Source organism: Embiotoca jacksoni, unplaced genomic scaffold, assembly GCF_022577435.1.
Source record: "Embiotoca jacksoni isolate LCO1_2020_lvr unplaced genomic scaffold, fEmbJac1.0.p SCAF_60, whole genome shotgun sequence".
NCBI classification, from domain to species: Eukaryota; Metazoa; Chordata; class Actinopteri; family Embiotocidae; genus Embiotoca; species Embiotoca jacksoni.
In genome coordinates, this window is record NW_027185415.1 from 165,516 (window position 1) to 189,115 (window position 23,600).

Sequence of the window (23,600 nt, forward strand, 5' to 3'; positions counted from 1 at the left end):
ACAGTGACGTCATTGGACAAGCAAGCTGGCATTTCCCAGCTTGTCTTCTTCCTTAATAACTCATAGCAATAACGCAACCAAATTAAATAGGTCTATGTGATGATGATTATACATTTTCAAGAAAACATGCAGTTTTTGAACATTTCATTAAAGACAGACAAAGATAAATACAACAGTGCATGTCTTGAAACCACACGTTTAGCACATGGGAATAGGAATTCCAATGTGCAGTGTTATATTGACATTTGCTGTTTAGTTTTCCCTGAGTTTAGTATGTTTTGCATCTTGCAGCAGTTTGACGTGAGGGAGGGAACCAGGCAATTCCATTAACCTTCATCAGCGATGACCCTTCATTTAGTGTCCTATTATTGTGAGGCTAAGAACCAACCACTTGCCTTTGTAACTGAACAACGAAAGGTAAATTCTTGCATGTTTTTTCCTGACATTTGCCTGCCTTTGACACTCGGGTCTGGAAGTGCATGGAAGCTGTTAGAATCTCACTGTGAAAGGTCAGCTTGTGGTTATTATCAGTGTTGGCTGTAGGGAAGGCTACTTATTCCAATGTTGATTGCTGGCTTTCAGCTGTACAAGGAAATGGAAATGTTTTCAGTATTGCCAGTGTTATTTTACTGTCCTGTGGCCTGTTGGGATCAAGAATTGAGTGAATAATAGGCCTGCAAGTTATTGGAAAAACTGGAATTGCGTTTGTTTTTTTCTGGTACACAGCCCTATTCACAAAAAAATTGGTATGCTGTGAAACATTTAAATAAAAACAGAATGCGATAGTTTGCAAACCATGTAAACACATATTTAATTGAAAATTGTCCAAAGACGACAAATCAAATGTTGAAACTGAGAAATCGTATTGTTTCATGTAAAATATGTTTATTTTGAATTTGATGTCAGCAGCACGTCTCTAACAAGTTATTCCAGGATCATGTTCACCACTGTGTTGCATCACCTCTTCTTTTAACAACATTGTAAACCTTCTGGAACTGATGAGACCAGTTTCTGGAGTTTTGAAAGTGAAATATGGTACCATTCTTGCCTGATAGAGGATTTCAGCTGCTTAATAGTTCAGGGTCTTCTCTGTCGTATTTTTCGTTTTGTGATGCTCCGAATGTTTTCAATGGGTGACAGGTCTGGACTGCAGGCCGGCAACCATGACGCCTTGGGTTGAGTTCACTAACCAATCAGAGACTGTTCCTGAATGGGCAGGCAGCCCTAATCTCAAACGCATTGTGCAATGAAGTAATGACCCTATTCTCCAATCAATACATTTATACTATTAGAGTATGAATAGGTAGAATAGTGTCTTGGTGTGTAATAGAACAATATATACTGGCACTTAGGACTATAAATAATTAATAATAATTAGACACGCACAAAAGAAATCCACCATATGTTTAATGGACTGTCCCTCTCATTCGAGCAATTCAAATTGTATTTTCTCCAGAAGCCCATATTGATATGATGGAAGACCATCAATGATGATGTCTAAAAAATGATGCTTGTGTTTATATTTCATATAACACATCCTTGCAACTTTCACCATCAAAATAAAACAAAAACAGTGATAATACGATGAACCTGGCAGTAGGCAACACATGATTGTAATATTGTGTCATGCGGTTATTGTCTCAGCCATAAGGGATTTTTTTCTTTTTTTATCAAGCAGAAAAAAGTTGGAGCATCAAAAGAGTTTATTTTCCTGTCTTTATGTTTAGGGATGGACTTTCACACATGCACACATCACAATGTTGGAGCTAAAACGATATCTTGTGTAGTCCTAATATTGAATGTTCCTCTCTTTCAGCCTACTCCACCGTGTCGGGTGTAAATGGACCTCTGGTGATCCTGGATAATGTGAAGGTGAGGCTATTTTTATTGAACTGTATATCCATGAACAGGACTGCTAATGCTAAAGACACTGCTGTTCCCTATTGTGCAAATCCCTTTTCAGAATGAATGACCGGTCTTTGGATTGGTTAATGTAAATAACCACTCTGTTCGCAGGTGTGTTCATATCTTTGTGACATAAATGTAGTTTCTTTTAAGCTGTTGCTAAACAGTGTTGAATCTCTTTGAACCAGTTCCCCAGATATGCTGAGATTGTTCACCTAACCCTGCCAGACGGCACCAAGAGGAGTGGACAGGTCCTGGAGGTGATCGGAAGCAAAGCAGTCGTCCAGGTGAGATACGGAAATAGTGGCTGACTTGTTGAAAATAGTCCCTGACCAGGACAAAAAGTACTGTGGATATAAAACTACAGACTGGATATAAAACTACAGAGTGGATATAAAACTACAGACTGGATATAAAACCACAGACTGGATATAAAACCACAGACTGGATATAATAAAACCACAGACTGGATATAAAACCACAGACTGGATATAATAAAACCACAGACTGGATATAAAACTACAGACTGGATATAAAACTACAGACTGGATATAAAACCACAGACTGGATATAAAACCACAGACTGGATATAAAACCACAGACTGGATATAAAACTGTAAAACTAGAGACTGGATATAAAACTACAGACTGGATATAAAAGTGTTCGTAGCTTCAGGTCTGTAAAATGGTTCTGATCCAGAAGTGTCTTCAGCTGCAATACCAGCGAGTGCCACTAGAGGTCGGCTCCAAAAAGCCTCCGGCTCCATAGACTCCCATTCAACTTCTCTCATCAAATCCAAAGTGAATAAAATGTGTCCATCAGTTATCTCGGTGTTGTTAGCTAAAGTCACTCCTTCTTATTAGTTTTCTGGAGGTCCATCTGAAAATAATCCCTCATTCATTAGAAAAGAAGATTCAAGAAGACCTGTTTTTGGGGGCGTGTCTGTTTGATTGACAGGCCTGTGGTGCAGTCAGGTTACAGCTATCGGTGGGCGGGACGTAGTATCGTCATGTTTCCGATCAGATTGGTCAGATCCACCGCTGGCTCCTCCCCCAGCTCGTCCAGATATGGTCACTTCCTGCTCCAAACCGCTCCGAACTAGCAAAGATGGTGACGGACAGAATCTGAACTGGAGGATTCATAACGTTCACAAACCAACCCAACAGGTGACGTCAGTGTTGGTTGCTGGTTGTCCTGAACATGAAAAGCAGCTGCCTGATATTGTGTCGGTCCCCCTCGTCCCACCAAAACAACCCCGACTCATCGAGACATGGAGTCCACAAGACCTCTGAAGGTGCCCTGTGCTCTCAGGAACCAAGACGTTAGCTGCAGATCCAGTGTTTTCCCAGCAGATCCTACAGATCCTCCATCAGATTGAAATCAAAACACTGAGCCCTCTGTCATCTTCTTCAAACCATTTCTCCACAACTTCTGCAGTGCATCAGGGCACATTATCTCTCTGGCAGAGGCCACTGCCATCAGGGGATACCTGCCATGAAGTGGTGTATGTGGTGTTTAGGTCGGTGGTACATGTTAAAGTAACAGATACATTAAGGCTTCCCAGCATAGCATTAGCTTTAGCATCACTCTGCCTCCGCCAGCTTGCCTTCTTCCCATAGTGCATTCTGTTGCCTTCTCTTTCCCATGTAAATAACACACTTGGACCCGGCTGTCCACATGATGTAACACGTCATCCTATCGCTGCGAGGTCCAATACTGATGCCTACGTGCCTAATGTGGGTGGTCTGACGGTGGACCGGGGTCAATATTCAGCCCTAAATGGTCTGCTACCTTTCGATCACGGCCACCATTAAGGTTTCCATCAGTTTGTGCTCCTGTAGGTCTTGTGTGGGATCGGACCACAGGGCCAGCCTTCGCTCCCCACGCGCATCAATCACCACTTTCAGCTTGTCACAGTCGCTCAGATCCTTTTTCTTGCACATTTTTCCTGCTTTCAGCACATCAACTTCAAGAACTGACTTCACTTTCTGCTTAATAAATCCCAGCCCTTGACAGGTGCCATTGTAACGAGATAATCAATGTTATTCACTTCACATGTCAGTGGTTTTAATGTTGTGGCGGATCGGTGTATCCGAGACATTTTTATTACTTCACCACAGATATGTTTTAGACATGTCTTCTGTGAATCACAAGTTGTGTTTGATGTTTGTAGTTCAATTTTCTTTCTTATTTTAGTTATTTTCCCAAAATTTACAAATCCCAACTCTATGAAAATGTAAATATTCAATTCAATCTAACTTTATTTATGTAGCGCCAAATCACAACACAGGTTATTTCATGGCACTTAACACATTAAAGTCTTTACAGCAAGACTTTACAATATTATACAGAGAAACCAACAATTCAACAATTCTCACATAAGCTAGGAGGGAAAAAAACTCCTCTTTAAGGGAGAAAAACCTCCAACAGAGGGAAGAAAAACTCCCTTTAACAGGAAGAAACCTCCGACAGAACCAGGATCAGAGGTGGGCGGAGCATCTGTTAACAGAACCAGGATCAGAGGTGGGCGGAGCATCTGTTAACAGAACCAGGATCAGAGGTGGGCGGAGCATCTGTTAACAGAACCAGACTCAGAGGTGGGCGGAGCTTCTGTTAACAGAACCAGACTCAGAGGTGGGCGGAGCTTCTGTTAACAGAACCAGGATCAGAGGTGGGCGGAGCATCTGTTAACAGAACCAGGATCAGAGGTGGGCGGAGCATCTGTTAACAGAACCAGACTCAGAGGTGGGCGGAGCTTCTGTTAACAGAACCAGACTCAGAGGTGGGCGGAGCTTCTGTTAACAGAACCAGGATCAGAGGTGGGCGGAACATCTGCCTCGACCGGTTGGGGTGAGAGGAGAGCAGAGAGAGAAAAGGACAGCATAGAGATAGAAGAGAAGAACTGTTGGTGGAGACGACAATCACAGAGCAGAGACATGCAGCTCCATGACGGGACATCTGGAAAAGAAAGAACAGAAACTACACAAGCGAAGGAACTGAATGGAGACAACAGATAATAAGAAGAAACTATGGGAGAGAAGAAGATGGTGAGGTCTGAGTCAGTTAAAGAGTAGGAGGAAAGAAAAGAAGATCAGCATGTAACGAGGTCCTCCAGCAGCCTCGGCCTATAACAGCATAACTAAGGGTTGGTTCAGGTCTACCTGAGCCAGCCCTAACTATAGGCTGTATCAAGAAGGAACGTTTTGAGTCTAATCTTAAAGCTAGAGAGGGTTTCTGCCCCTCCAACACAAACTGGGAGCTGGTTCCACAGGGGAGGAGCCTGAAAACTGAAGCTCCGCCTCCCATTCTACTTCTGGAAACTCTAGGAACCACAAGTAGACCAGCGTACTGAGAGAGAAGTGCTCTGCTAGGATTATATGGTTCTATAAGATCTCTAAGATATGATGGAGCCTGGTCATGTAGAGCTTTGTAAGTCATCAAGAGAATTTTAAATTCTGTTCTTGATTTCACAGGAAGCCAGTGAAGAGAAGCTAAAACTGGAGAAATATGATCTCTCTTGATAAATCCCATCAGTACTCTTGCTGCAGCATTTTGGATCAGCTGCAGGTTTTTAATGAGTAATTTGGACATCCTAACAACAAGGAATTACAATAATCTAGTCTAGAAGTAACAAACACATGAATGAGTTTTTCTGCGTCACGCTGAGGAAGGATTTTCCTGATTTTATTAATATTACGTAGATGAAAGAAGGCAGTTCTGGATGTTTGCTTTATACGGTGTCTAAAGGACAAATCCTCATCAAAGATGACTCCAAGGTTCCTCACAGTTTTGCTGGAGGCCAAGACAACGTCATCCAGAGTAACTAAGTGATTACAGAAAGAGTTTCTGAGGTGTTTCGGACCAAGTACACTAACTTCTGTTTTGTCTGAATTTAGAAGCAGGAAGTTTTTGGTCATCCAGACCTTTATGTCTTTTAGACAGGCTTCAAGTTTTACTAACTGATTAGTTTCATCTGGTTTTATAGAAAGATATAGCTGAGTGTCATCTGCATAACAATGGAAGTTGATGCAGTGCTTCCTGATGACATCTCCTAATGGAAGCATGTACAAAGTAAAAAGTATTGGGCTTAACACTGAGCCTTGTGGAACTCCATAACTAACTCTTGTTCGTCTGGAAGACTCATTGTTGACATGGACAAACTGGAATCTATCTGATAAGTAGGATTTGAACCAGTCTAATGCAGTTCCTTTAATCCTCGTAACGTCTTCTAATCTCTGTAATAAGATCGTATGATCAATCGTATCAAAAGCAGCACTGAGGTCCAGAAGAACAAGTCCAGAGACGAGTCCATTATCTGAGGCTAATAAAAGGTCGTTAGTAACTTTCACCAGAGCTGTTTCTGTGCTATGATGAACTCTAAAGACTGAACATCTTCAAACAGATCATTCCTTTGTAAATGATCAAAAAGTTGATTTGAAACAACTTTTTCAAGGATTTTAGAAATAAACGTCAGGTTGTAAATTGGTCTGTAGTTTCCTAAAACAGCTGATCAAGAGTCGTCTTTTTAAGTAAAGGTTTAATTACAGCCACTTTAAAAGCCTGCGGTACATAGCCGGTTACAATAGATAGGTTGATCTGATCTAATATGGAAGTATTAATTAAAGGGAAGACTTCCTTTAAAAGTTTAGTTGGGATGAGATCTAACAGACAGCTAGAGGATCCAGATGAAGAAATAATTCTAGTTAACTCAGAGAGATCAACAGGAGAGAAATGTTCCAAGTTTACATCTGGTCCTACAGTTGCTTTCAGGGCTGCTGTGCTTAGCAACACATCAGTGATGGTGGCAGGAAGGGTCGGCCCGATTCTCTCCCTGATAGTAAGAATTTTATTGGTAAAGAAGTTAATGAAGTCATTACTGCTGAGAGCTGAAGGAATAGAGGACTCAACAGAACTGGGACTCTTTGTCAGCCTGCTGCAGTGATGAAAAGAAACCTGGGGTTGTTCTTGTTGTCCTCTATTAATGATGAATAATATAAAGTTCTGGCCTTACCAAGAGCTTTCTTATATAATATTAGACTATCCTTCCAGGCAGGTGAAATTCTTCTAAATTAGTGGAACTCCATTTCCTTTCCATCTTTCTAGTCGCTGCCTAGCAGAGCGTAGTTCTGAGTTGTACCATGGAGACAACTTCCTCTGGTTCATGACTCTCTTCTTCAGAGGGGCGACATCATCTAGAGTTGTAGCAGAGATACTGCAGTGTTTTCTACCAGATGATCCACTTGTGTGGGACTAAGATCAACGTAGATGTCTTCCACTGCTTTAACACACGGCATCGAAGAGGATAAACATGGAACTGCTTCCTTAAACTTGGCCACGACATCATCTGACAGACATCTACTGTAGTGGGATTTATTCCCACATGCTGTGTAGTCCAGTATTGTAACTTCAGATGTTAAGAAGAAGTGGTCCGACAAAACAGGGTTTTGAGAAAATACATTGACATTTTCAGTTTCCATCCCATAGGACAACCAGATGGAGGGTGTGGTTACCATGGTGACGGGGTTTATTTACATTCTGAGAAAAACCAATAGAATCTAATAATGAGCTGAAAGTAGAACTGAGGCTGTCGTTGTCCACGTCAAATATGTTTAGAAGTGTCCACAAGTTGCATATTAGACTTGGTGTGACTGTGGAGAGCTGGCAGCATTAACCTCATGTTTGTTTATTATTTTGAAGGAGTTACACACTGAATTTCTGAAGTTATTTGTAGTAATTTTGCACGTTTCTTCTGTCACAGCTCCACATTGTTTCCTCTAGCACAGTAGTAATGTGCCGAACAGCTTCTGGGTGCATTACTGGCTCCCTCCTGCAGTAGTAATGCATTACTTGTAGGTGCTGGTAAAGACAAGGGGAGGAAGACAAGGCAATGGAAATTTGAAAATCATGATGAAAGGGAACTCCGAAGTCAAAGCGGTCTTCAGTCAAGAGAACAACTCCATTTCCCCAAAACGTTGGGATGCTGTGTAAAATGGAAATAAAAACAGAACACAGTGATTTGCAAATAGTCTAAACCCATATTAAATTGAAAATATACCAAAGACAACATATCAAATACTGAAACTGAAAAATGGTTTTGTTCCATAAAAAAAAAAAAAAAAATGATTGCAGCAACACGTCTCAAAAATATGGCAGATTAGAAAAGTTTTGTAAAGAAAAAATAACCTCAAAGACTGTGTGGGCAAATCGTGCAACATTCTAAGAATGATGTGCATCGTTTACGGTCCATCAAATCATTAAAAGATTCAGACAAATGTCTGTACGCAAAAGGATAAGGTTGAAAACCAATATTGGATGGTCGTGATATTCAGGCCCTCCTTTCTTGCCGTTGCATAGAAATTGGTATTGCGGATCGTGAATTTTTAAGGTGGTTTTGGTACCAGCTACCCAAATTTAGATATTGTGAGAACTGTTCTTACAAATAAAACAGAATTAAATTGAAAGTGAATTGAAGTGCTTGTTGTGTCTGTGTTGGTTTCAGGTGTTTGAAGGAACATCAGGCATCGATGCCAAGAAGACGGCCTGCGAGTTCACCGGTGACATCCTGCGAACGCCCGTGTCAGAAGACATGCTCGGTACGATCTATTTCAATTTCAATTTCAATTTTATTTATATAGCGCCAAATCACAACACGAGTTATTTCATGGCACTTAACACATTAAAGTCCTTCCAGCAAGACTTTACAATATTATACAGAGAAATTCAACAATTCCCACATAAGCTAGGAGGGAAAAAAAACTCCTCTTTAAGGGAGAAAAACCTCCAACAGAGGGAAGAAAAACTCCCTTTAACAGGAAGAAACCTCTGACAGAACCAGGATCAGAGGTGGAGAACATCTGTTAACAGAACCAGGATCAGAGGCGGGCGGAGCATCTGTTAACAGAACCGGGCTCAGGGGTGGGCGGAGCATCTGTTAACAGAACCAGGATCAGAGGTGGGCGGAGCATCTGTTAACAGAACCAGGATCAGAGGTGGACAGAGCATCTGTTAACAGAACCAGGATCAGAGGCGGGCGGAGCATCTGTTAACAGAACCGGGCTCAGGGGTGGGCGGAGCATCTGTTAACAGAACCAGGATCAGAGGTGGGCGGAGCTTCTGTTAACAGAACCAGACTCAGAGGTGGGCGGAGCATCTGTTAACAGAACCAGGATCAGAGGTGGGCGGAGCATCTGTTAACAGAACCAGGATCAGAGGTGGGCGGAGCTTCTGTTAACAGAACCAGACTCAGAGGTGGGCGGAGCATCTGTTAACAGAACCAGGATCAGGGGTGGGCGGAACATCTGCCTCGACCGGTTGGGGTGAGAGGAGAGCAGAGAGAGAAAAGGACAGCATAGAGATAGAAGAGAAGAACTGTTGGTGGAGACGACAATCACAGAGCAGAGACATGCAGCTCCATGACGGGACATCTGGAAAAGAAAGAACAGAAACTACACGAGTGAAGGAACTGAATGGAGACAACAGATAATAAGAAGAAACTATGGGAGAGAAGAAGATGGTGAGGTATGAGTCAGTTAAAGAGTAGGAGGAAAGAAAAGAAGCTCAGCATGTAACGAGGTCCTCCAGCAGCCTCGGCCTATAACAGCATAACTAAGGGTTGGTTCAGGTCTACCTGAGCCAGCCCTAACTATAGGCTTTATCAAGAAGGAAGGTTTTGAGTCTAATCTTAAAGCTAGAGAGGGTTTCTGCCCCTCCAACACAAACTGGGAGCTGGTTCCACAGGGGAGGAGCCTGAAAACTGAAGCTCCGCCTCCCATTCTACTTCTGGAAACTCTAGGAACCACAAGTAGACCAGCATAATGAGAGAGAAGTGTTCTGCTAGGATTATATGGTTCTACAAGATCTCTAAGATATGATGGAGCCTGGTCATGTAGAGCTTTGTAAGTCATCAAGAGAATTTTAAATTCTATTCTTGATTTCACAGGAAGCCAGTGAAGAGAAGATAAAACTGGAGAAATATGATCTCTCTTGTTAAATCCCGTCAGTACTCTTGCTGCAGCATTTTGGATCAGCTGCAGGTTTTTAATGAGTAATTTGGACATCCTAACAACAAGGAATTACAATAATCTAGTCTAGAAGTAACAAATGCATGAATGAGTTTTTCTGCGTCACGCTGAGGAAGGATTTTCCTGATTTTATTAATATTACGTAGATGAAAGAAGGCAGTTCTGGAGATTTGCTTTATATGGTGTCTAAAGGACAAATCCTCATCAAAGATGACTCCAAGGTTCCTCACAGTTTTGCTGGAGGCCAAGACAACATCATCTAGAGTAACTAAGTGATTACAGAAAGAGTTTCTGAGGTGTTTAGGACCAAGTACAAGAACTTCAGTTTTGTCTGAATTTAGAAGCAGGAAGTTTTTGGTCATCCAGGCCTTTATGTCTTTTAGACAGATCTGCATGACTTCATCCATATTCACTATCACACTCTAACGGAGGCCGTAAATAGTATTTTGATTAGTTCACGGGTCAGGTTTTGTTTACAGCTGAACATCAGTCTTATCTTTTCAACACAAAGGTGAACATTTTGAAACTGGTTGAATTAATGCATGTACTGCAGTTTCCTTCACTCTGCTAATTGTACTTATGCTTTCAGTCTACTCATTAAATAGTAAAAGCAAACGAAGACAGAACCAAAGCTTTTATTTCAGTGTTCTTGAATGTCTCAATCAATGTGATTATCTCAGTACAGCACAAGGTTACAAACATTTGAATAGAATCAGAAAGTAAACCTGCTTTTGTTCCTGAAGTATCATTAATCACGTCCATGAATGTATAATTACTTGTACTTGTTACTTGTAGACCCGACAAGAGCCATCAGAGCCGCTCTTACAGTACCTCTAAGAGTCTGACAGAGAACAGAATAGATCAGATGTGGTGGGGAGTGTCATCTAATGAATTGGATTTTATTGGTGTATGGTAGTAATTATCTTTTGAATTCAACAGTTATTTATCAAATAGAGAACCTAATTTCTACTTGGTTCAAAAGAGAAAATCTTCCTCTTTCAGGACGTGTGTTCAATGGCTCGGGCAAACCCATCGACCGCGGACCCACCGTTCTGGCCGAGGACTACTTGGACATCATGGGTACACCTTCAACAACCTGTTGTCTTCCTGTTGTTTTGTAGGATGTTACACGGACGTCACTAGGATGTCATTATTCCAGGGGTGCATATGAACACCAGCACAAGCTATCAAACCTTAATACTTTTTTGGGGGTTCAGTTTTGGCTTTTGAAATTTGACCTCTTTTCTTAGATAAAAAGAAAGAGTTCGTAAATGCAGATTTTGGTTTCTGTACTCAAACTTGTGTAACCTAAAATATCAGACAATATTTGTCTTTTGAGGACACTTAATGTGGAGAAATGGCAGGAAGCTCCTACATATATTGTGGAGAGTGGTTGAATTTTTTTAAATTATTTCGACAAACAAGATTTTTGTAATTTCCTTGAGGGACTTTGATTTTGTTTTAACTGGTTTAGAAGCAATCGACTTATCAGTTTAAATTAAACGTTTAAGTAGTCATTTGCTGATGGGAGTAAGAATGAGGGCATCACTTGGGGTTGAACCACCAACCTTACGATTAATAAGCAACCTGCTCCATAGATACATCCTGCTACATTAATGGAAAATAACACATACAAATTGCAAAAATCATGGATTAGATAAAAAGAACATCTCTAAAATTGGCATAACACTGAAATAATTTACCACCACCATTACTACGTCTTTCATGTTGAGTAAAAGAGGCTCCATTCATCTCTACTGATCGATCACAGCAGAACACAACAAAATACCAGGGGAGACCTTCCCCGGCTGGAAACCTGCATTCGCCCAAAGTCAGCTTCTGTTAGCTCAACCATGTTACTCCTATCACAATGTTCTTGTTGATATTAAGGCTATTCAGTTGTAGTTCTACCCAATGTACCACATTAACCACACTTAAAACCTACGTTTCAGAATTATAAATGGCTTCTGTTCTGAATCAATAGTGTATTGTATGACGTGTCCTGTTTTTTGTCTACTAGCGTTATGATGATCAGTGAAGTGTGATGTTGTTCTCCTGCTATCTGGAAGTGAAACGGTGTTCGTGTGTTTTCCAGGTCAGCCCATCAATCCTCAGTGTCGTATCTACCCTGAGGAGATGATCCAGACTGGCATCTCAGCCATTGATGGCATGAACAGCATTGCCAGAGGACAGAAGATCCCCATTTTCTCTGCTGCTGGGCTTCCCCACAATGAGGTGAGACTGCCACACCGTTATATTCTATCAGACTGAAAAAAACTTTGATTATGCCTGCTTACCAGCATCTTGGGAATCTTTCCTGGAAATATGTACCTAAAGTTACCAAACACATAAACAGAATACATAGAAATGTAGAAAATGAAAAGTCGATAGTGCAAAGAAAGTCTTCCAAAGTAAGAACGGTGGTTATTTAAATCGTGGTTATTTTTTTGTGCCCAACTTTGGAAATCGCCAATGAAAACCCTCTAAGTGCTTCAGAAACCACATTAAAGCAACGAGGCTGAGGAGGTGAACCAGGCTGGAAAACCAGAAAACCAAAAACCAGCTGCGTTTTCTTTGACTTCGGGGGTTTGTTCACTCTGAATTTTCCCCCAAAGTTAAAACGGTCAACAGAGGTTCTACTGTGACGTTCTGAGACATTTGAGGGAAAACTGTCGGTGCAAACGAGCTGAACTGTGGCGCAGTGACACTTTGATTCTCCAACACGTGGACGTGACACCAGCACGTTGAAAACACACGTCTTTCTTACAACCACAGAATCGGTGCTCTCCTCCACCGCTGATCGGAGGATTTAGCTCTTGCCAAAACTTTGACACAAACTTGGAAGTTTCAGGTGAATTGAGAGATCACAGATTCGGCAGACCAGTGATCACTGAAACGTTTGTAACTTGGGTGCTGATGTTGCTCAAGCGATAAAACTTGGAGTACTTTTTCACAAAGCTTGGAGCTTCCCATCTGCTCCAGCTGCAGCTTTGTGGTCTATCAAATTTAGCTTTCTTTGCCCAGTAAGTGAACACAAGGATTTCTCCAATGTCTTAACTATACTATATATATTGTATGACTGTGGACAGACATGGATGCAAACTGCAACCTGACTGGTAGGTGGAGAATTACAACGACAAGGTTGTAATTCTTTGTTATTTTTGTACAGTACATTTCCAACTTCTGGGTTTTTCTCTGGATTATTATGTGACAAAGGTTGGAGAAGGTCCGTGTGCAGTATGCGTGCTCTTCAATTAAATATCACAGACTGTCTGATACAACTGACAAAGGAAAGTGTCCATACAACGTATTAAACTTTCCAATACCGAGTTCCTGTCTTCGTTTATAGATTTCAATGAAGCCTCTGTCACCTTTCTCCTTTGTCAAAGACCTTTTATTAAAGAAAGCTGTTTTCTTTTCTTGATTTTAATTCTGTAAATTTAATTTCAAGTTATTGCATTATTTTAGAAATCAGTGACCAACAATTTACTTAAAGTTGTTAATAACTTACTTACTTAACTTTTAAATGTATTTTAAATGTATTAAAATAAAATGGAAGGCTTTTAGTTGGACCGTTATTAAACCACAACAATGTAAAAAAAAAAAAAAAAAGTTTGAAAAGTTTTCTATCCATCCTTATGCTACTGAGCCTCCATTACAAACACACATTTGTTTGCTTTACAAATATCAGCAATTCACTACTTACCTTAATATTTCTGTGATTTTAGTGTCATTCCTCCGTTGCCTGTGCTCAAGTGCTGCACGTAATATGCACACTTTGACATACGAGCCTTGGCCTCAATAAACCGATAAATGGCACAATAGTTTTGGTGTTTAAAAAAATAAACAAACTTTGTGCTTTTGACGGAATAAAAAAAAAAAAGTAGTGGCAAGTAATATACATGCAGCAAGCCTTTGAATTGGATAGGCAGAGAAAACCTTGAACTTATCATATTTCATTAATTCGCATTATTGGGAAAAAGTTTAAAGCCTATATCTCTAGAGGGAGCTGCTTGAAGTCTTAATAGGTCGACGAGGTGATGTCACTTGAGTCAACTTCAGTTGGAGCTGAAGACTTCAAGTAAAAATGTGGAGTTCAGATCTCATCGTGATAGCACAGCTGCTGTGGAGTTAAATCACAGAATGATTTAGTTTAAACGGGAACTGTTGTAATATTTTTCTTGATAATCATTTCTTAAGAAAACAGCAATAAACTCTTGGAGCGAATCGAGTGTGTGTCCCAAGGTCAACAATGAATCTCCATTATCCAATTACAAACATTTTCATTTAAATAAATATTTGACACTTGGATTATTAACATCTAAAGATAAAAGCTTTGGGTCATTTCAGGTTTGTTTCTGTGTCAGTCTCACAATGGAAATGTTGAACATCGATGAGTCAAGCTGCTTCCTTTTCAGGTTTTTTTTTAACCCTAAAGTGGAAATGTATGACTCAATTGTTGTACATAAATATGTTAGACATTTCACAATTGCCCTGCGTATCTGAATATCTCTTATTGTATAAATGTAGGTCAATTGAAGTCAAATATTTTTCTGTTTTATTCTTTCTAACACATTCAGCACACAAAACTTTATTGGAGCTAAGTGGAAATTAAAACAAGATTACTTAAAGAAGTGTGACCTATTATTTCCAGCTATACGGAGGTTTTTGTCACAGTCCTCTAATACATAAGTAAAGACCATTCTGATGTATTTGGGCAGAACGAGATTGATTGATTAATGTATTAAAGCGCTCTCGCTGAGGTGTCTTGAGTGACAGGCCATCGGCTGTTGTTAATGCTCATCACCTAAAAAAAGAGTGGTTTTAGACAACAGAGATGACCTCTGTATTCTTCTCTTCACTCCTACAGTTCCTTCCACATCAGTGCTCAGGGACAGAATTTAATGCTGCTACTGTCGCACAATGGAAAACCATTACCAGAAAATAACAGCACTGTGTTTCCTTGTGTATTTTGGGAGATATTTTAATAGCCACTAAAACTTTTAAGTTGCTAACAACCAAAAGTATACCTTCAGATTCCAAGTAAGATTGTTTTCACTTTATAGTTTTTTTTTAAAACCCCACCATTGGTTGATTACTAAATGAAAGACATGAAAATGATCACATATAAATTGAGTCTCTATGCTAAAAAGTACTAAAGTAATGACAGAGTGTTTCCTGTTTTTTCCAACCCAGTATCATGGAAAGGCGTGAAATAGACACACCGGTCCACTACAGCAAAACGTGAAATAGACACGCTTTGGCCTGTCTAGGTGTGACGGTTACATGTTTTGAAAGTGTGAAGCTTGCATGCACGTAAATGTCATGTTATGTGGGATCATGTGATGAAGGTCCCACAATAGAGGCAACAAAGGACATTTTTGGTGGTGTTAGGAGGGGGGAGGGGCTTGGTGACATTAGTCTCAGACTACCATGCGGACCAATGAGGTTTGAATCCAGGAGGTGGCAATGTTTTTGTTGAGTTGTTTTTGTTGAAACATGTTCTTATTTATTAACCCCAAACATGTTCTTATTTATTAACCCCAAACATGTTCTTATTTATTAACTCCAAACATGTTCTTACTTATTAACTCCAAACATGTTCTTATTTATTAACTCCAAACATGTTGTTACTTATTAACTCCAAACATGTTCTTATTTATTAACTCCACATATGTTCTTACTTATTAACCCCAAACATGTTCTTACTTATTAACTCCAAACATGTTCTTCCTTATTAACTCCACATATGTTCTTCCTTATTAACTCCACATATGTTCTTATTTATTAACTCCAAACATGTTCTTATTTATTAACCCCAAACATGTTCTTATTTATTAACTCCAAACATGTTCTTATTTATTAACTCCAAATATGTTCTTACTTATTAACCCCAAACATGTTCTTCCTTATTAACTCCAAACATGTTCTTCCTTATTAACTCCACATATGTTCTTATTTATTAACTCCAAACATGTTCTTATTTATTAACCCCAAACATGTTCTTATTTATTAACTCCAAACATGTTCTTATTTATTAACTCCAAACATGTTGTTACTTATTAACTCCACATATGTTCTTACTTATTAACCCCAAACATGTTCTTCCTTATTAACTCCAAACATGTTCTTATTTATTAACTCCAAACATGTTCTTATTTATTAACCCCAAACATGTTCTTCCTTATTAACTCCAAACATGTTCTTCCTTATTAACTCCAAACATGTTCTTCCTTATTAACTCCACATATGTTCTTATTTATTAACTCCAAATATGTTCTTACTTATTAACCCCAAACATGTTCTTACTTATTACCTCCAAACATGTTCTTACTTATTACCTCCAAACATGTTCTTATTTATTAACTCCACATATGTTCTTATTTATTAACTCCAAACATGTTCTTCCTTATTAACTCCAAACATGTTCTTATTTATTAACTCCAAAAATGTTCTTACTTATTAACCCCAAACATGTTCTTATTTATTAACTCCAAACATGTTCTTATTTATTAACCCCAAACATGTTCTTATTTATTAACTCCAAACATGTTCTTACTTATTAACCCCAAACATGTTCTTACTTATTAACCCCAAACATGTTCTTCCTTATTAACTCCAAACATGTTCTTACTTATTAACCCCAAACATGTTCTTACTTATTAACCCCAAACATGTTCTTCCTTATTAACTCCAAACATGTTCTTACTTATTAACCCCAAACATGTTCTTACTTATTAACCCCAAACATGTTCTTATTTATTAACCCCAAACATGTTCTTATTTATTAACTCCAAACATGTTCTTACTTATTAACCCCAAACATGTTCTTACTTATTAACCCCAAACATGTTCTTCCTTATTAACTCCAAACATGTTCTTACTTATTAACCCCAAACATGTTCTTACTTATTAACCCCAAACATGTTCTTACTTATTAACTCCAAACATGTTCTTATTTATTAACTCCAAACATGTTCTTATTTATTAACTCCAAAAATGTTCTTACTTATTAACCCCAAACATGTTCTTACTTATTAACCCCAAACATGTTGTTATTTATTAACTCCAAACATGTTCTTATTTATTAACCCCAAACATGTTCTTATTTATTAACTCCAAAAATTTTCTTACTTATTAACCCCAAACATGTTCTTACTTATTAACCCCAAACATGTTCTTACTTATTAACTCCAAACATGTTCTTATTTATTAACTCCAAACATGTTCTTATTTATTAACTCCAAAAATGTTCTTACTTATTAACCCCAAACATGTTCTTACTTATTAACCCCAAACATGTTGTTATTTATTAACTCCAAACATGTTGTTATTTATTAACCCCAAACATGTTCTTACTTATTAACTCCAAACATGTTGTTATTTATTAACTCCAAACATGTTCTTATTTATTAACCCCAAACATGTTCTTATTTATTAACCCCAAACATGTTCTTCCTTATTAACTCCAAACATGTTCTTCTTTATTAACTCCAAACATGTTCTTACTTATTAACCCCAAACATGTTCTTATTTATTAACTCCAAACATGTTCTTACTTATTAACTCCAAACATGTTCTTATTTATTAACCCCAAACATGTTCTTATTTATTAACCCCAAACATGTTCTTACTTATTAACTCCAAACATGTTCTTATTTATTAACTCCAAACATGTTCTTACTTATTAACTCCAAACATGTTCTTATTTATTAACCCCAAACATGTTCTTATTTATTAACCCCAAACATGTTCTTACTTATTAACTCCAAACATGTTCTTCTTTATTAACTCCAAACATGTTCTTACTTATTAACCCCAAACATGTTCTTATTTATTAACTCCAAACATGTTCTTATTTATTAACCCCAAACATGTTCTTCTTTATTAACTCCAAACATGTTCTTACTTATTAACCCCAAACATGTTCTTATTTATTAACTCCAAACATGTTCTTATTTATTAACCCCAAACATGTTCTTATTTATTAACCCCAAACATGTTCTTATTTATTAACCCCAAACATGTTCTTCCTTATTAACCCCAAACATGTTCTTATTTATTAACTCCAAACATGTTCTTACTTATTAACTCCAAACATGTTCTTATTTATTAACCCCAAACATGTTCTTATTTATTAACCCCAAACATGTTCTTCCTTATTAACTCCAAACATGTTCTTCTTTATTAACTCCAAACATGTTCTTACTTATTAACCCCAAACATGTTCTTATTTATTAACCCCAAACATGTTGTTATTTATTAACTCCAAACATGTTCTTATTTATTAACCCCAAACATGTTCTTATTTATTAACCCCAAACATGTTCTTACTTATTAACTCCAAACATGTTGTTATTTATTAACTCCAAACATGTTCTTATTTATTAACCCCAAACATGTTCTTACTTATTAACCCCAAACATGTTCTTCTTTATTAACTCCAAACATGTTCTTATTTATTAACCCCAAACATGTTCTTACTTATTAACTCCAAACATGTTGTTATTTATTAACTCCAAACATGTTCTTATTTATTAACCCCAAACATGTTCTTATTTATTAACCCCAAACATGTTCTTACTTATTAACTCCAAACATGTTCTTCTTTATTAACTCCAAACATGTTCTTACTTATTAACCCCAAACATGTTCTTATTTATTAACCCCAAACATGTTCTTACTTATTAACTCCAAACATGTTCTTATTTATTAACTCCAAACATGTTCTTATTTATTAACCCCAAACATGTTCTTATTTATTAACTCCAAACATGTTCTTACTTATTAACTCCAAACATGTTCTTATTTATTAACCCCAAACATGTTCTTATTTATTAACTCCAAACATGTTCTTACTTATTAACTCCAAACATGTTCTTATTTATTAACCCCAAACATGTTCTTATTTATTAACCCCAAACATGTTCTTACTTATTAACCCCAAACATGTTCTTCTTTATTAACTCCAAACATGTTCTTATTTATTAACTCCAAACATGTTCTTATTTATTAACTCCAAACATGTTCTTATTTATTAACCCCAAACATGTTCTTATTTATTAACCCCAAACATGTTCTTACTTATTAACCCCAAACATGTTCTTATTTATTAACTCCAAACATGTTCTTACTTATTAACCCCAAACATGTTCTTATTTATTAACTCCAAACATGTTCTTACTTATTAACTCCAAACATGTTCTTATTTATTAACCCCAAACATGTTCTTATTTATTAACTCCAAACATGTTCTTACTTATTAACTCCAAACATGTTCTTATTTATTAACCCCAAACATGTTCTTATTTATTAACCCCAAACATGTTCTTACTTATTAACCCCAAACATGTTCTTCTTTATTAACTCCAAACATGTTCTTACTTATTAACTCCAAACATGTTCTTATTTATTAACCCCAAACATGTTCTTATTTATTAACCCCAAACATGTTCTTACTTATTAACCCCAAACATGTTCTTCTTTATTAACTCCAAACATGTTCTTATTTATTAACCCCAAACATGTTCTTACTTATTAACTCCAAACATGTTGTTATTTATTAACTCCAAACATGTTCTTATTTATTAACCCCAAACATGTTCTTATTTATTAACCCCAAACATGTTCTTACTTATTAACTCCAAACATGTTCTTCTTTATTAACTCCAAACATGTTCTTACTTATTAACCCCAAACATGTTCTTATTTATTAACCCCAAACATGTTCTTACTTATTAACTCCAAACATGTTCTTATTTATTAACTCCAAACATGTTCTTATTTATTAACCCCAAACATGTTCTTATTTATTAACTCCAAACATGTTCTTACTTATTAACTCCAAACATGTTCTTATTTATTAACCCCAAACATGTTCTTATTTATTAACTCCAAACATGTTCTTACTTATTAACCCCAAACATGTTCTTATTTATTAACTCCAAACATGTTCTTACTTATTAACCCCAAACATGTTCTTATTTATAAACCCCAAACATGTTCTTACTTATTAACCCCAAACATGTTCTTATTTATTAACTCCAAACATGTTCTTATTTATTAACTCCAAACATGTTCTTACTTATTAACCCCAAACATGTTCTTATTTATTAACTCCAAACATGTTCTTACTTATTAACCCCAAACATGTTCTTACTTATTAACCCCAAACATGTTCTTATTTATTAACTCCAAACATGTTCTTATTTATTAACTCCAAACATGTTCTTATTTATTAACCCCAAACATGTTCTTATTTATTAACTCCAAACATGTTCTTATTTATTAACTCCAAACATGTTCTTATTTATTAACTCCAAACATGTTCTTATTTATTAACCCCAAACATGTTCTTACTTATTAACCCCAAACATGTTCTTATTTATTAACCCCAAACATGTTCTTATTTATTAACCCCAAACATGTTCTTACTTATTAACTCCAAACATGTTCTTACTTATTAACCCCAAACATGTTCTTATTTATTAACTCCAAACATGTTCTTACTTATTAACCCCAAACATGTTCTTACTTATTAACCCCAAACATGTTCTTACTTATTAACCCCAAACATGTTCTTACTTATTAACCCCAAACATGTTCTTACTTATTAACCCCAAACATGTTCTTATTTATTAACCCCAAACATGTTCTTATTTATTAACTCCAAAAATGTTCTTACTTATTAACCCCAAAAATGTTCTTATTTATTAACCCCAAAAATGTTCTTATTTATTAATTCCAACCACGTGTTTTACCTATAAGTTTCATTTTCCTGTAAATCACATGGCTCTTCACATGCAGTAGGTTTCATTTTCATCCACTACAGGAAAATGTGTAACTTTCATGTCTAGACAGGGCAAAGCGTGTCTATTTCACATTTTTCCGTGATATCGGGATGTTTTTTACGGTTTCTGCTTGGATGTTAAATAACAGTGAAAACTGATCATGCAGATTTCTCTGTTAGGTTTCTAACAGGAGTATAATATTGTATTGTATTTAGTAGAGAATTGAAGTTCTGTCCTCACTCTACAAAATGTTTTTAAATGGGTTATGATTGTTATGCTTTCATGGAAAGGCAGAGTTGCAGAATACCACAATGTTAACCAGTGACATCGGTTAGAGAATTACGTTCGAAGTTTGTGAAGTATCCACAAATTTAATCAGTTCAATCTTAACCCATCAGAATTAATTAGAAACTAAATCAATTAGTCAATAAATGAAGTTGTTTCTAGATGACTAGATGTATCTTGCTCCTTTTTGATTAATGAGATCATATTGGCATTTGGCCTATTCACTTGTACTTTCTTAAAGCTCCACCCTTTTTAATAACTTTGACTCAAATGCCTTTGTAGCGTAAAGATGGGACTCATTGTGACAAACCATGTTGGTCTCATTTAATGTCATATTTTTGATATTCATTGTTGCGTTGATGTTCAGTCCCATCAGTCTAATTTTCAGCAGCAGCAGGTCTCTGTTTTCCTTTTAAAATCCATCGTATACGTCCTGCCCATCACCAGCCGGTAGTCAGACACAGTCGGGGGCTGCCTGGCTGGCTTTTAGGTGTGTAACTAGTCAGTAACTTTTTAAGTTGATAGTGTGACAACCTTTTCCATTGTTCCCAAGTGGTCAAAACATGAGGTATTTAAGCTTTATTTTAAGACTAGTTGTCCAAACTTCTTCTTAAAATGTTAGCGGGAAACTTCTGAGCACATCTGTCATAGCATCAGTTTCTTTAATCAGTTGCTGTTTTGTGAGCATAAATAAAGCAGTCAGCCTGAGTCTCATCCCCACTGAAAGTACACGATCAAAAGGTTCCCCCGTAGAGCCACCAAACAAACACGGCGTGTGTTGTCTGCCTAATGATGACCCATTTGTCATGCCGTTGGGATGGTGTAAAAATCGGCCCGTTGTTTCATTAAGCACATGTGACAGAGGTCATCCATGTGGTGGTTTCATCTACATCCCAGATGCCTGAATTCAGGGTGCACGGGGAGGTCAGGGCGGATCAACACAGTGCTCCCGACACTGGGTGATAAGCGTGAAATTCCTCCCTCGTTCTGCAAATTCATGGAGGAACGTGCAGGTGCTTCGTTCCTCGTTATACTGTATGTTGGGTTTTTGTAAAGATTGCAGGTTTTTGTGATTACAGATTTATCGAAGACTAGAAAAGTTATCTGAACAAAGCCCAGAAACTGAATACATTTTAAAGAATGAGGTGATTGGACCTCCAATTAATTATTCCCAGTAACAATAATTTTGAATGTACATCGAAATAGTTCCACGCCCATTGGGTCCTAAATTATTTGTTCTTAAAGGATTTTTAAACTGTTGGTTACTGTAGTTTCTTGTGAACGCATGTTTTTTTTTTTTTACTTTTTTGGTGTTTTCAGTTTTTCAATTTAAATTCAAAGTCAGTATTTGCAGTAGTGATTATTATAAGATTATTGTGTAAATGGATGTTTTTCATAACTCCTGTACAGTATAAAGTCTATAGGACGTGTTGTATGGCGACCTCATGACTGTCCTCTGTGTTGACTGTCCTCTGTGTTGAATGGAGACCTCATGTCTTTCCTATTTGCTTCCAGATTGCTGCCCAGATCTGTCGCCAGGCTGGACTGGTGCAGAAGTCCAAGGATGTGATGGACTACAGTGCTGAAAACTTTGCCATTGTCTTCGCAGCCATGGGGGTAAGCAGACAAACTACACCCCCACCCCATCTGTGGCTTTAATTCCCCTCTTAACCCTGACGTGACACCCTGTCACCTCTCTCCTGCCCGGCTTTCTGTCTTTTATTCATCAGGTGATTTAACCTCTAAGTCCTTCTTGTTACTTCTGCACCTCTGAGCATATCCTCCCTCTGGTCCCTAATTCAACAGGTCAGCCTCGCAGTATCAAGTTCTCTGCTCCTCAGCTGCTCCTCCCGGCTGCTGTAATGACCTCCACCTAACACACACACACACACACTCACACACACACACTCTCTCTCACACACACACACACACACACACACACACACACAGCTAATCCTCCCCTCTTGCACTTCTCCACCGGGTCCCGTCCTGGTGTAGTTATTTGGACGGAGAGTTAAAATGTGTTAATATGGATTTATAAAGTCAGCACATAGATATGCATTTTTCAAAAGGACAGCAGACACACAGCAGCAGCAGCAATGCATCTGTTTAATGGTAAAAAAGTTAAAACACAAAGCTAAATGTTTTGTGCAACACTGCCGAGGTCCTACTGAATGACTCCTGCTCCACGTTGGTGGTTTTAATCCTCTTTCTGACAAAAACTGAATATTCTGTCTACATATTCATGTATTGTTTCTCAGATGAACATTTTGGTCTTGTTTTATTTAAGACCATTAATCAATTAATCTGTTAATTAGCAAAAATGTATTCATTAATCAATCCTTTATGTAATTATTTAAAGAGAAGTACCAAACATCTCAGATTTGCTGCTTTACTTCTGCCCCTTTCAGACATGCAGCTTGTTACATTAATATGATAATAATAATTATAAATATCAGCAGTCTCAGTTCGACTGACCTGCTGTAGGAAGCTTTCTGCAACACTGTCAGCACAGCACAGATTAAGAAGAAGCTAAAAGTCCTCCGGAATGAATGAGATGATAAATCCTCCACAGGTCTTGGCAGGGACCGCGCTCCC

At 37.6% G+C, this 23,600-nt stretch overlaps 1 protein-coding gene across 1 annotated transcript in view; it reads left to right on the top strand.

Annotated features, from left to right (window-relative positions):
• Positions 1 to 23,600, top strand: part of atp6v1ba (ATPase, H+ transporting, lysosomal, V1 subunit B, member a) — a 53,609-nt gene that overhangs the window by 17,893 nt on the left and 12,116 nt on the right. The window contains exons 2-7 of the mRNA XM_069174644.1: positions 1,817 to 1,872; positions 2,094 to 2,192; positions 8,406 to 8,499; positions 10,930 to 11,007; positions 12,023 to 12,162; positions 22,518 to 22,619. Coding sequence (XP_069030745.1) covers positions 1,817 to 1,872; positions 2,094 to 2,192; positions 8,406 to 8,499; positions 10,930 to 11,007; positions 12,023 to 12,162; positions 22,518 to 22,619 — 569 coding nt within the window. The remainder of the gene's footprint in view (positions 1 to 1,816; positions 1,873 to 2,093; positions 2,193 to 8,405; positions 8,500 to 10,929; positions 11,008 to 12,022; positions 12,163 to 22,517; positions 22,620 to 23,600) is intronic.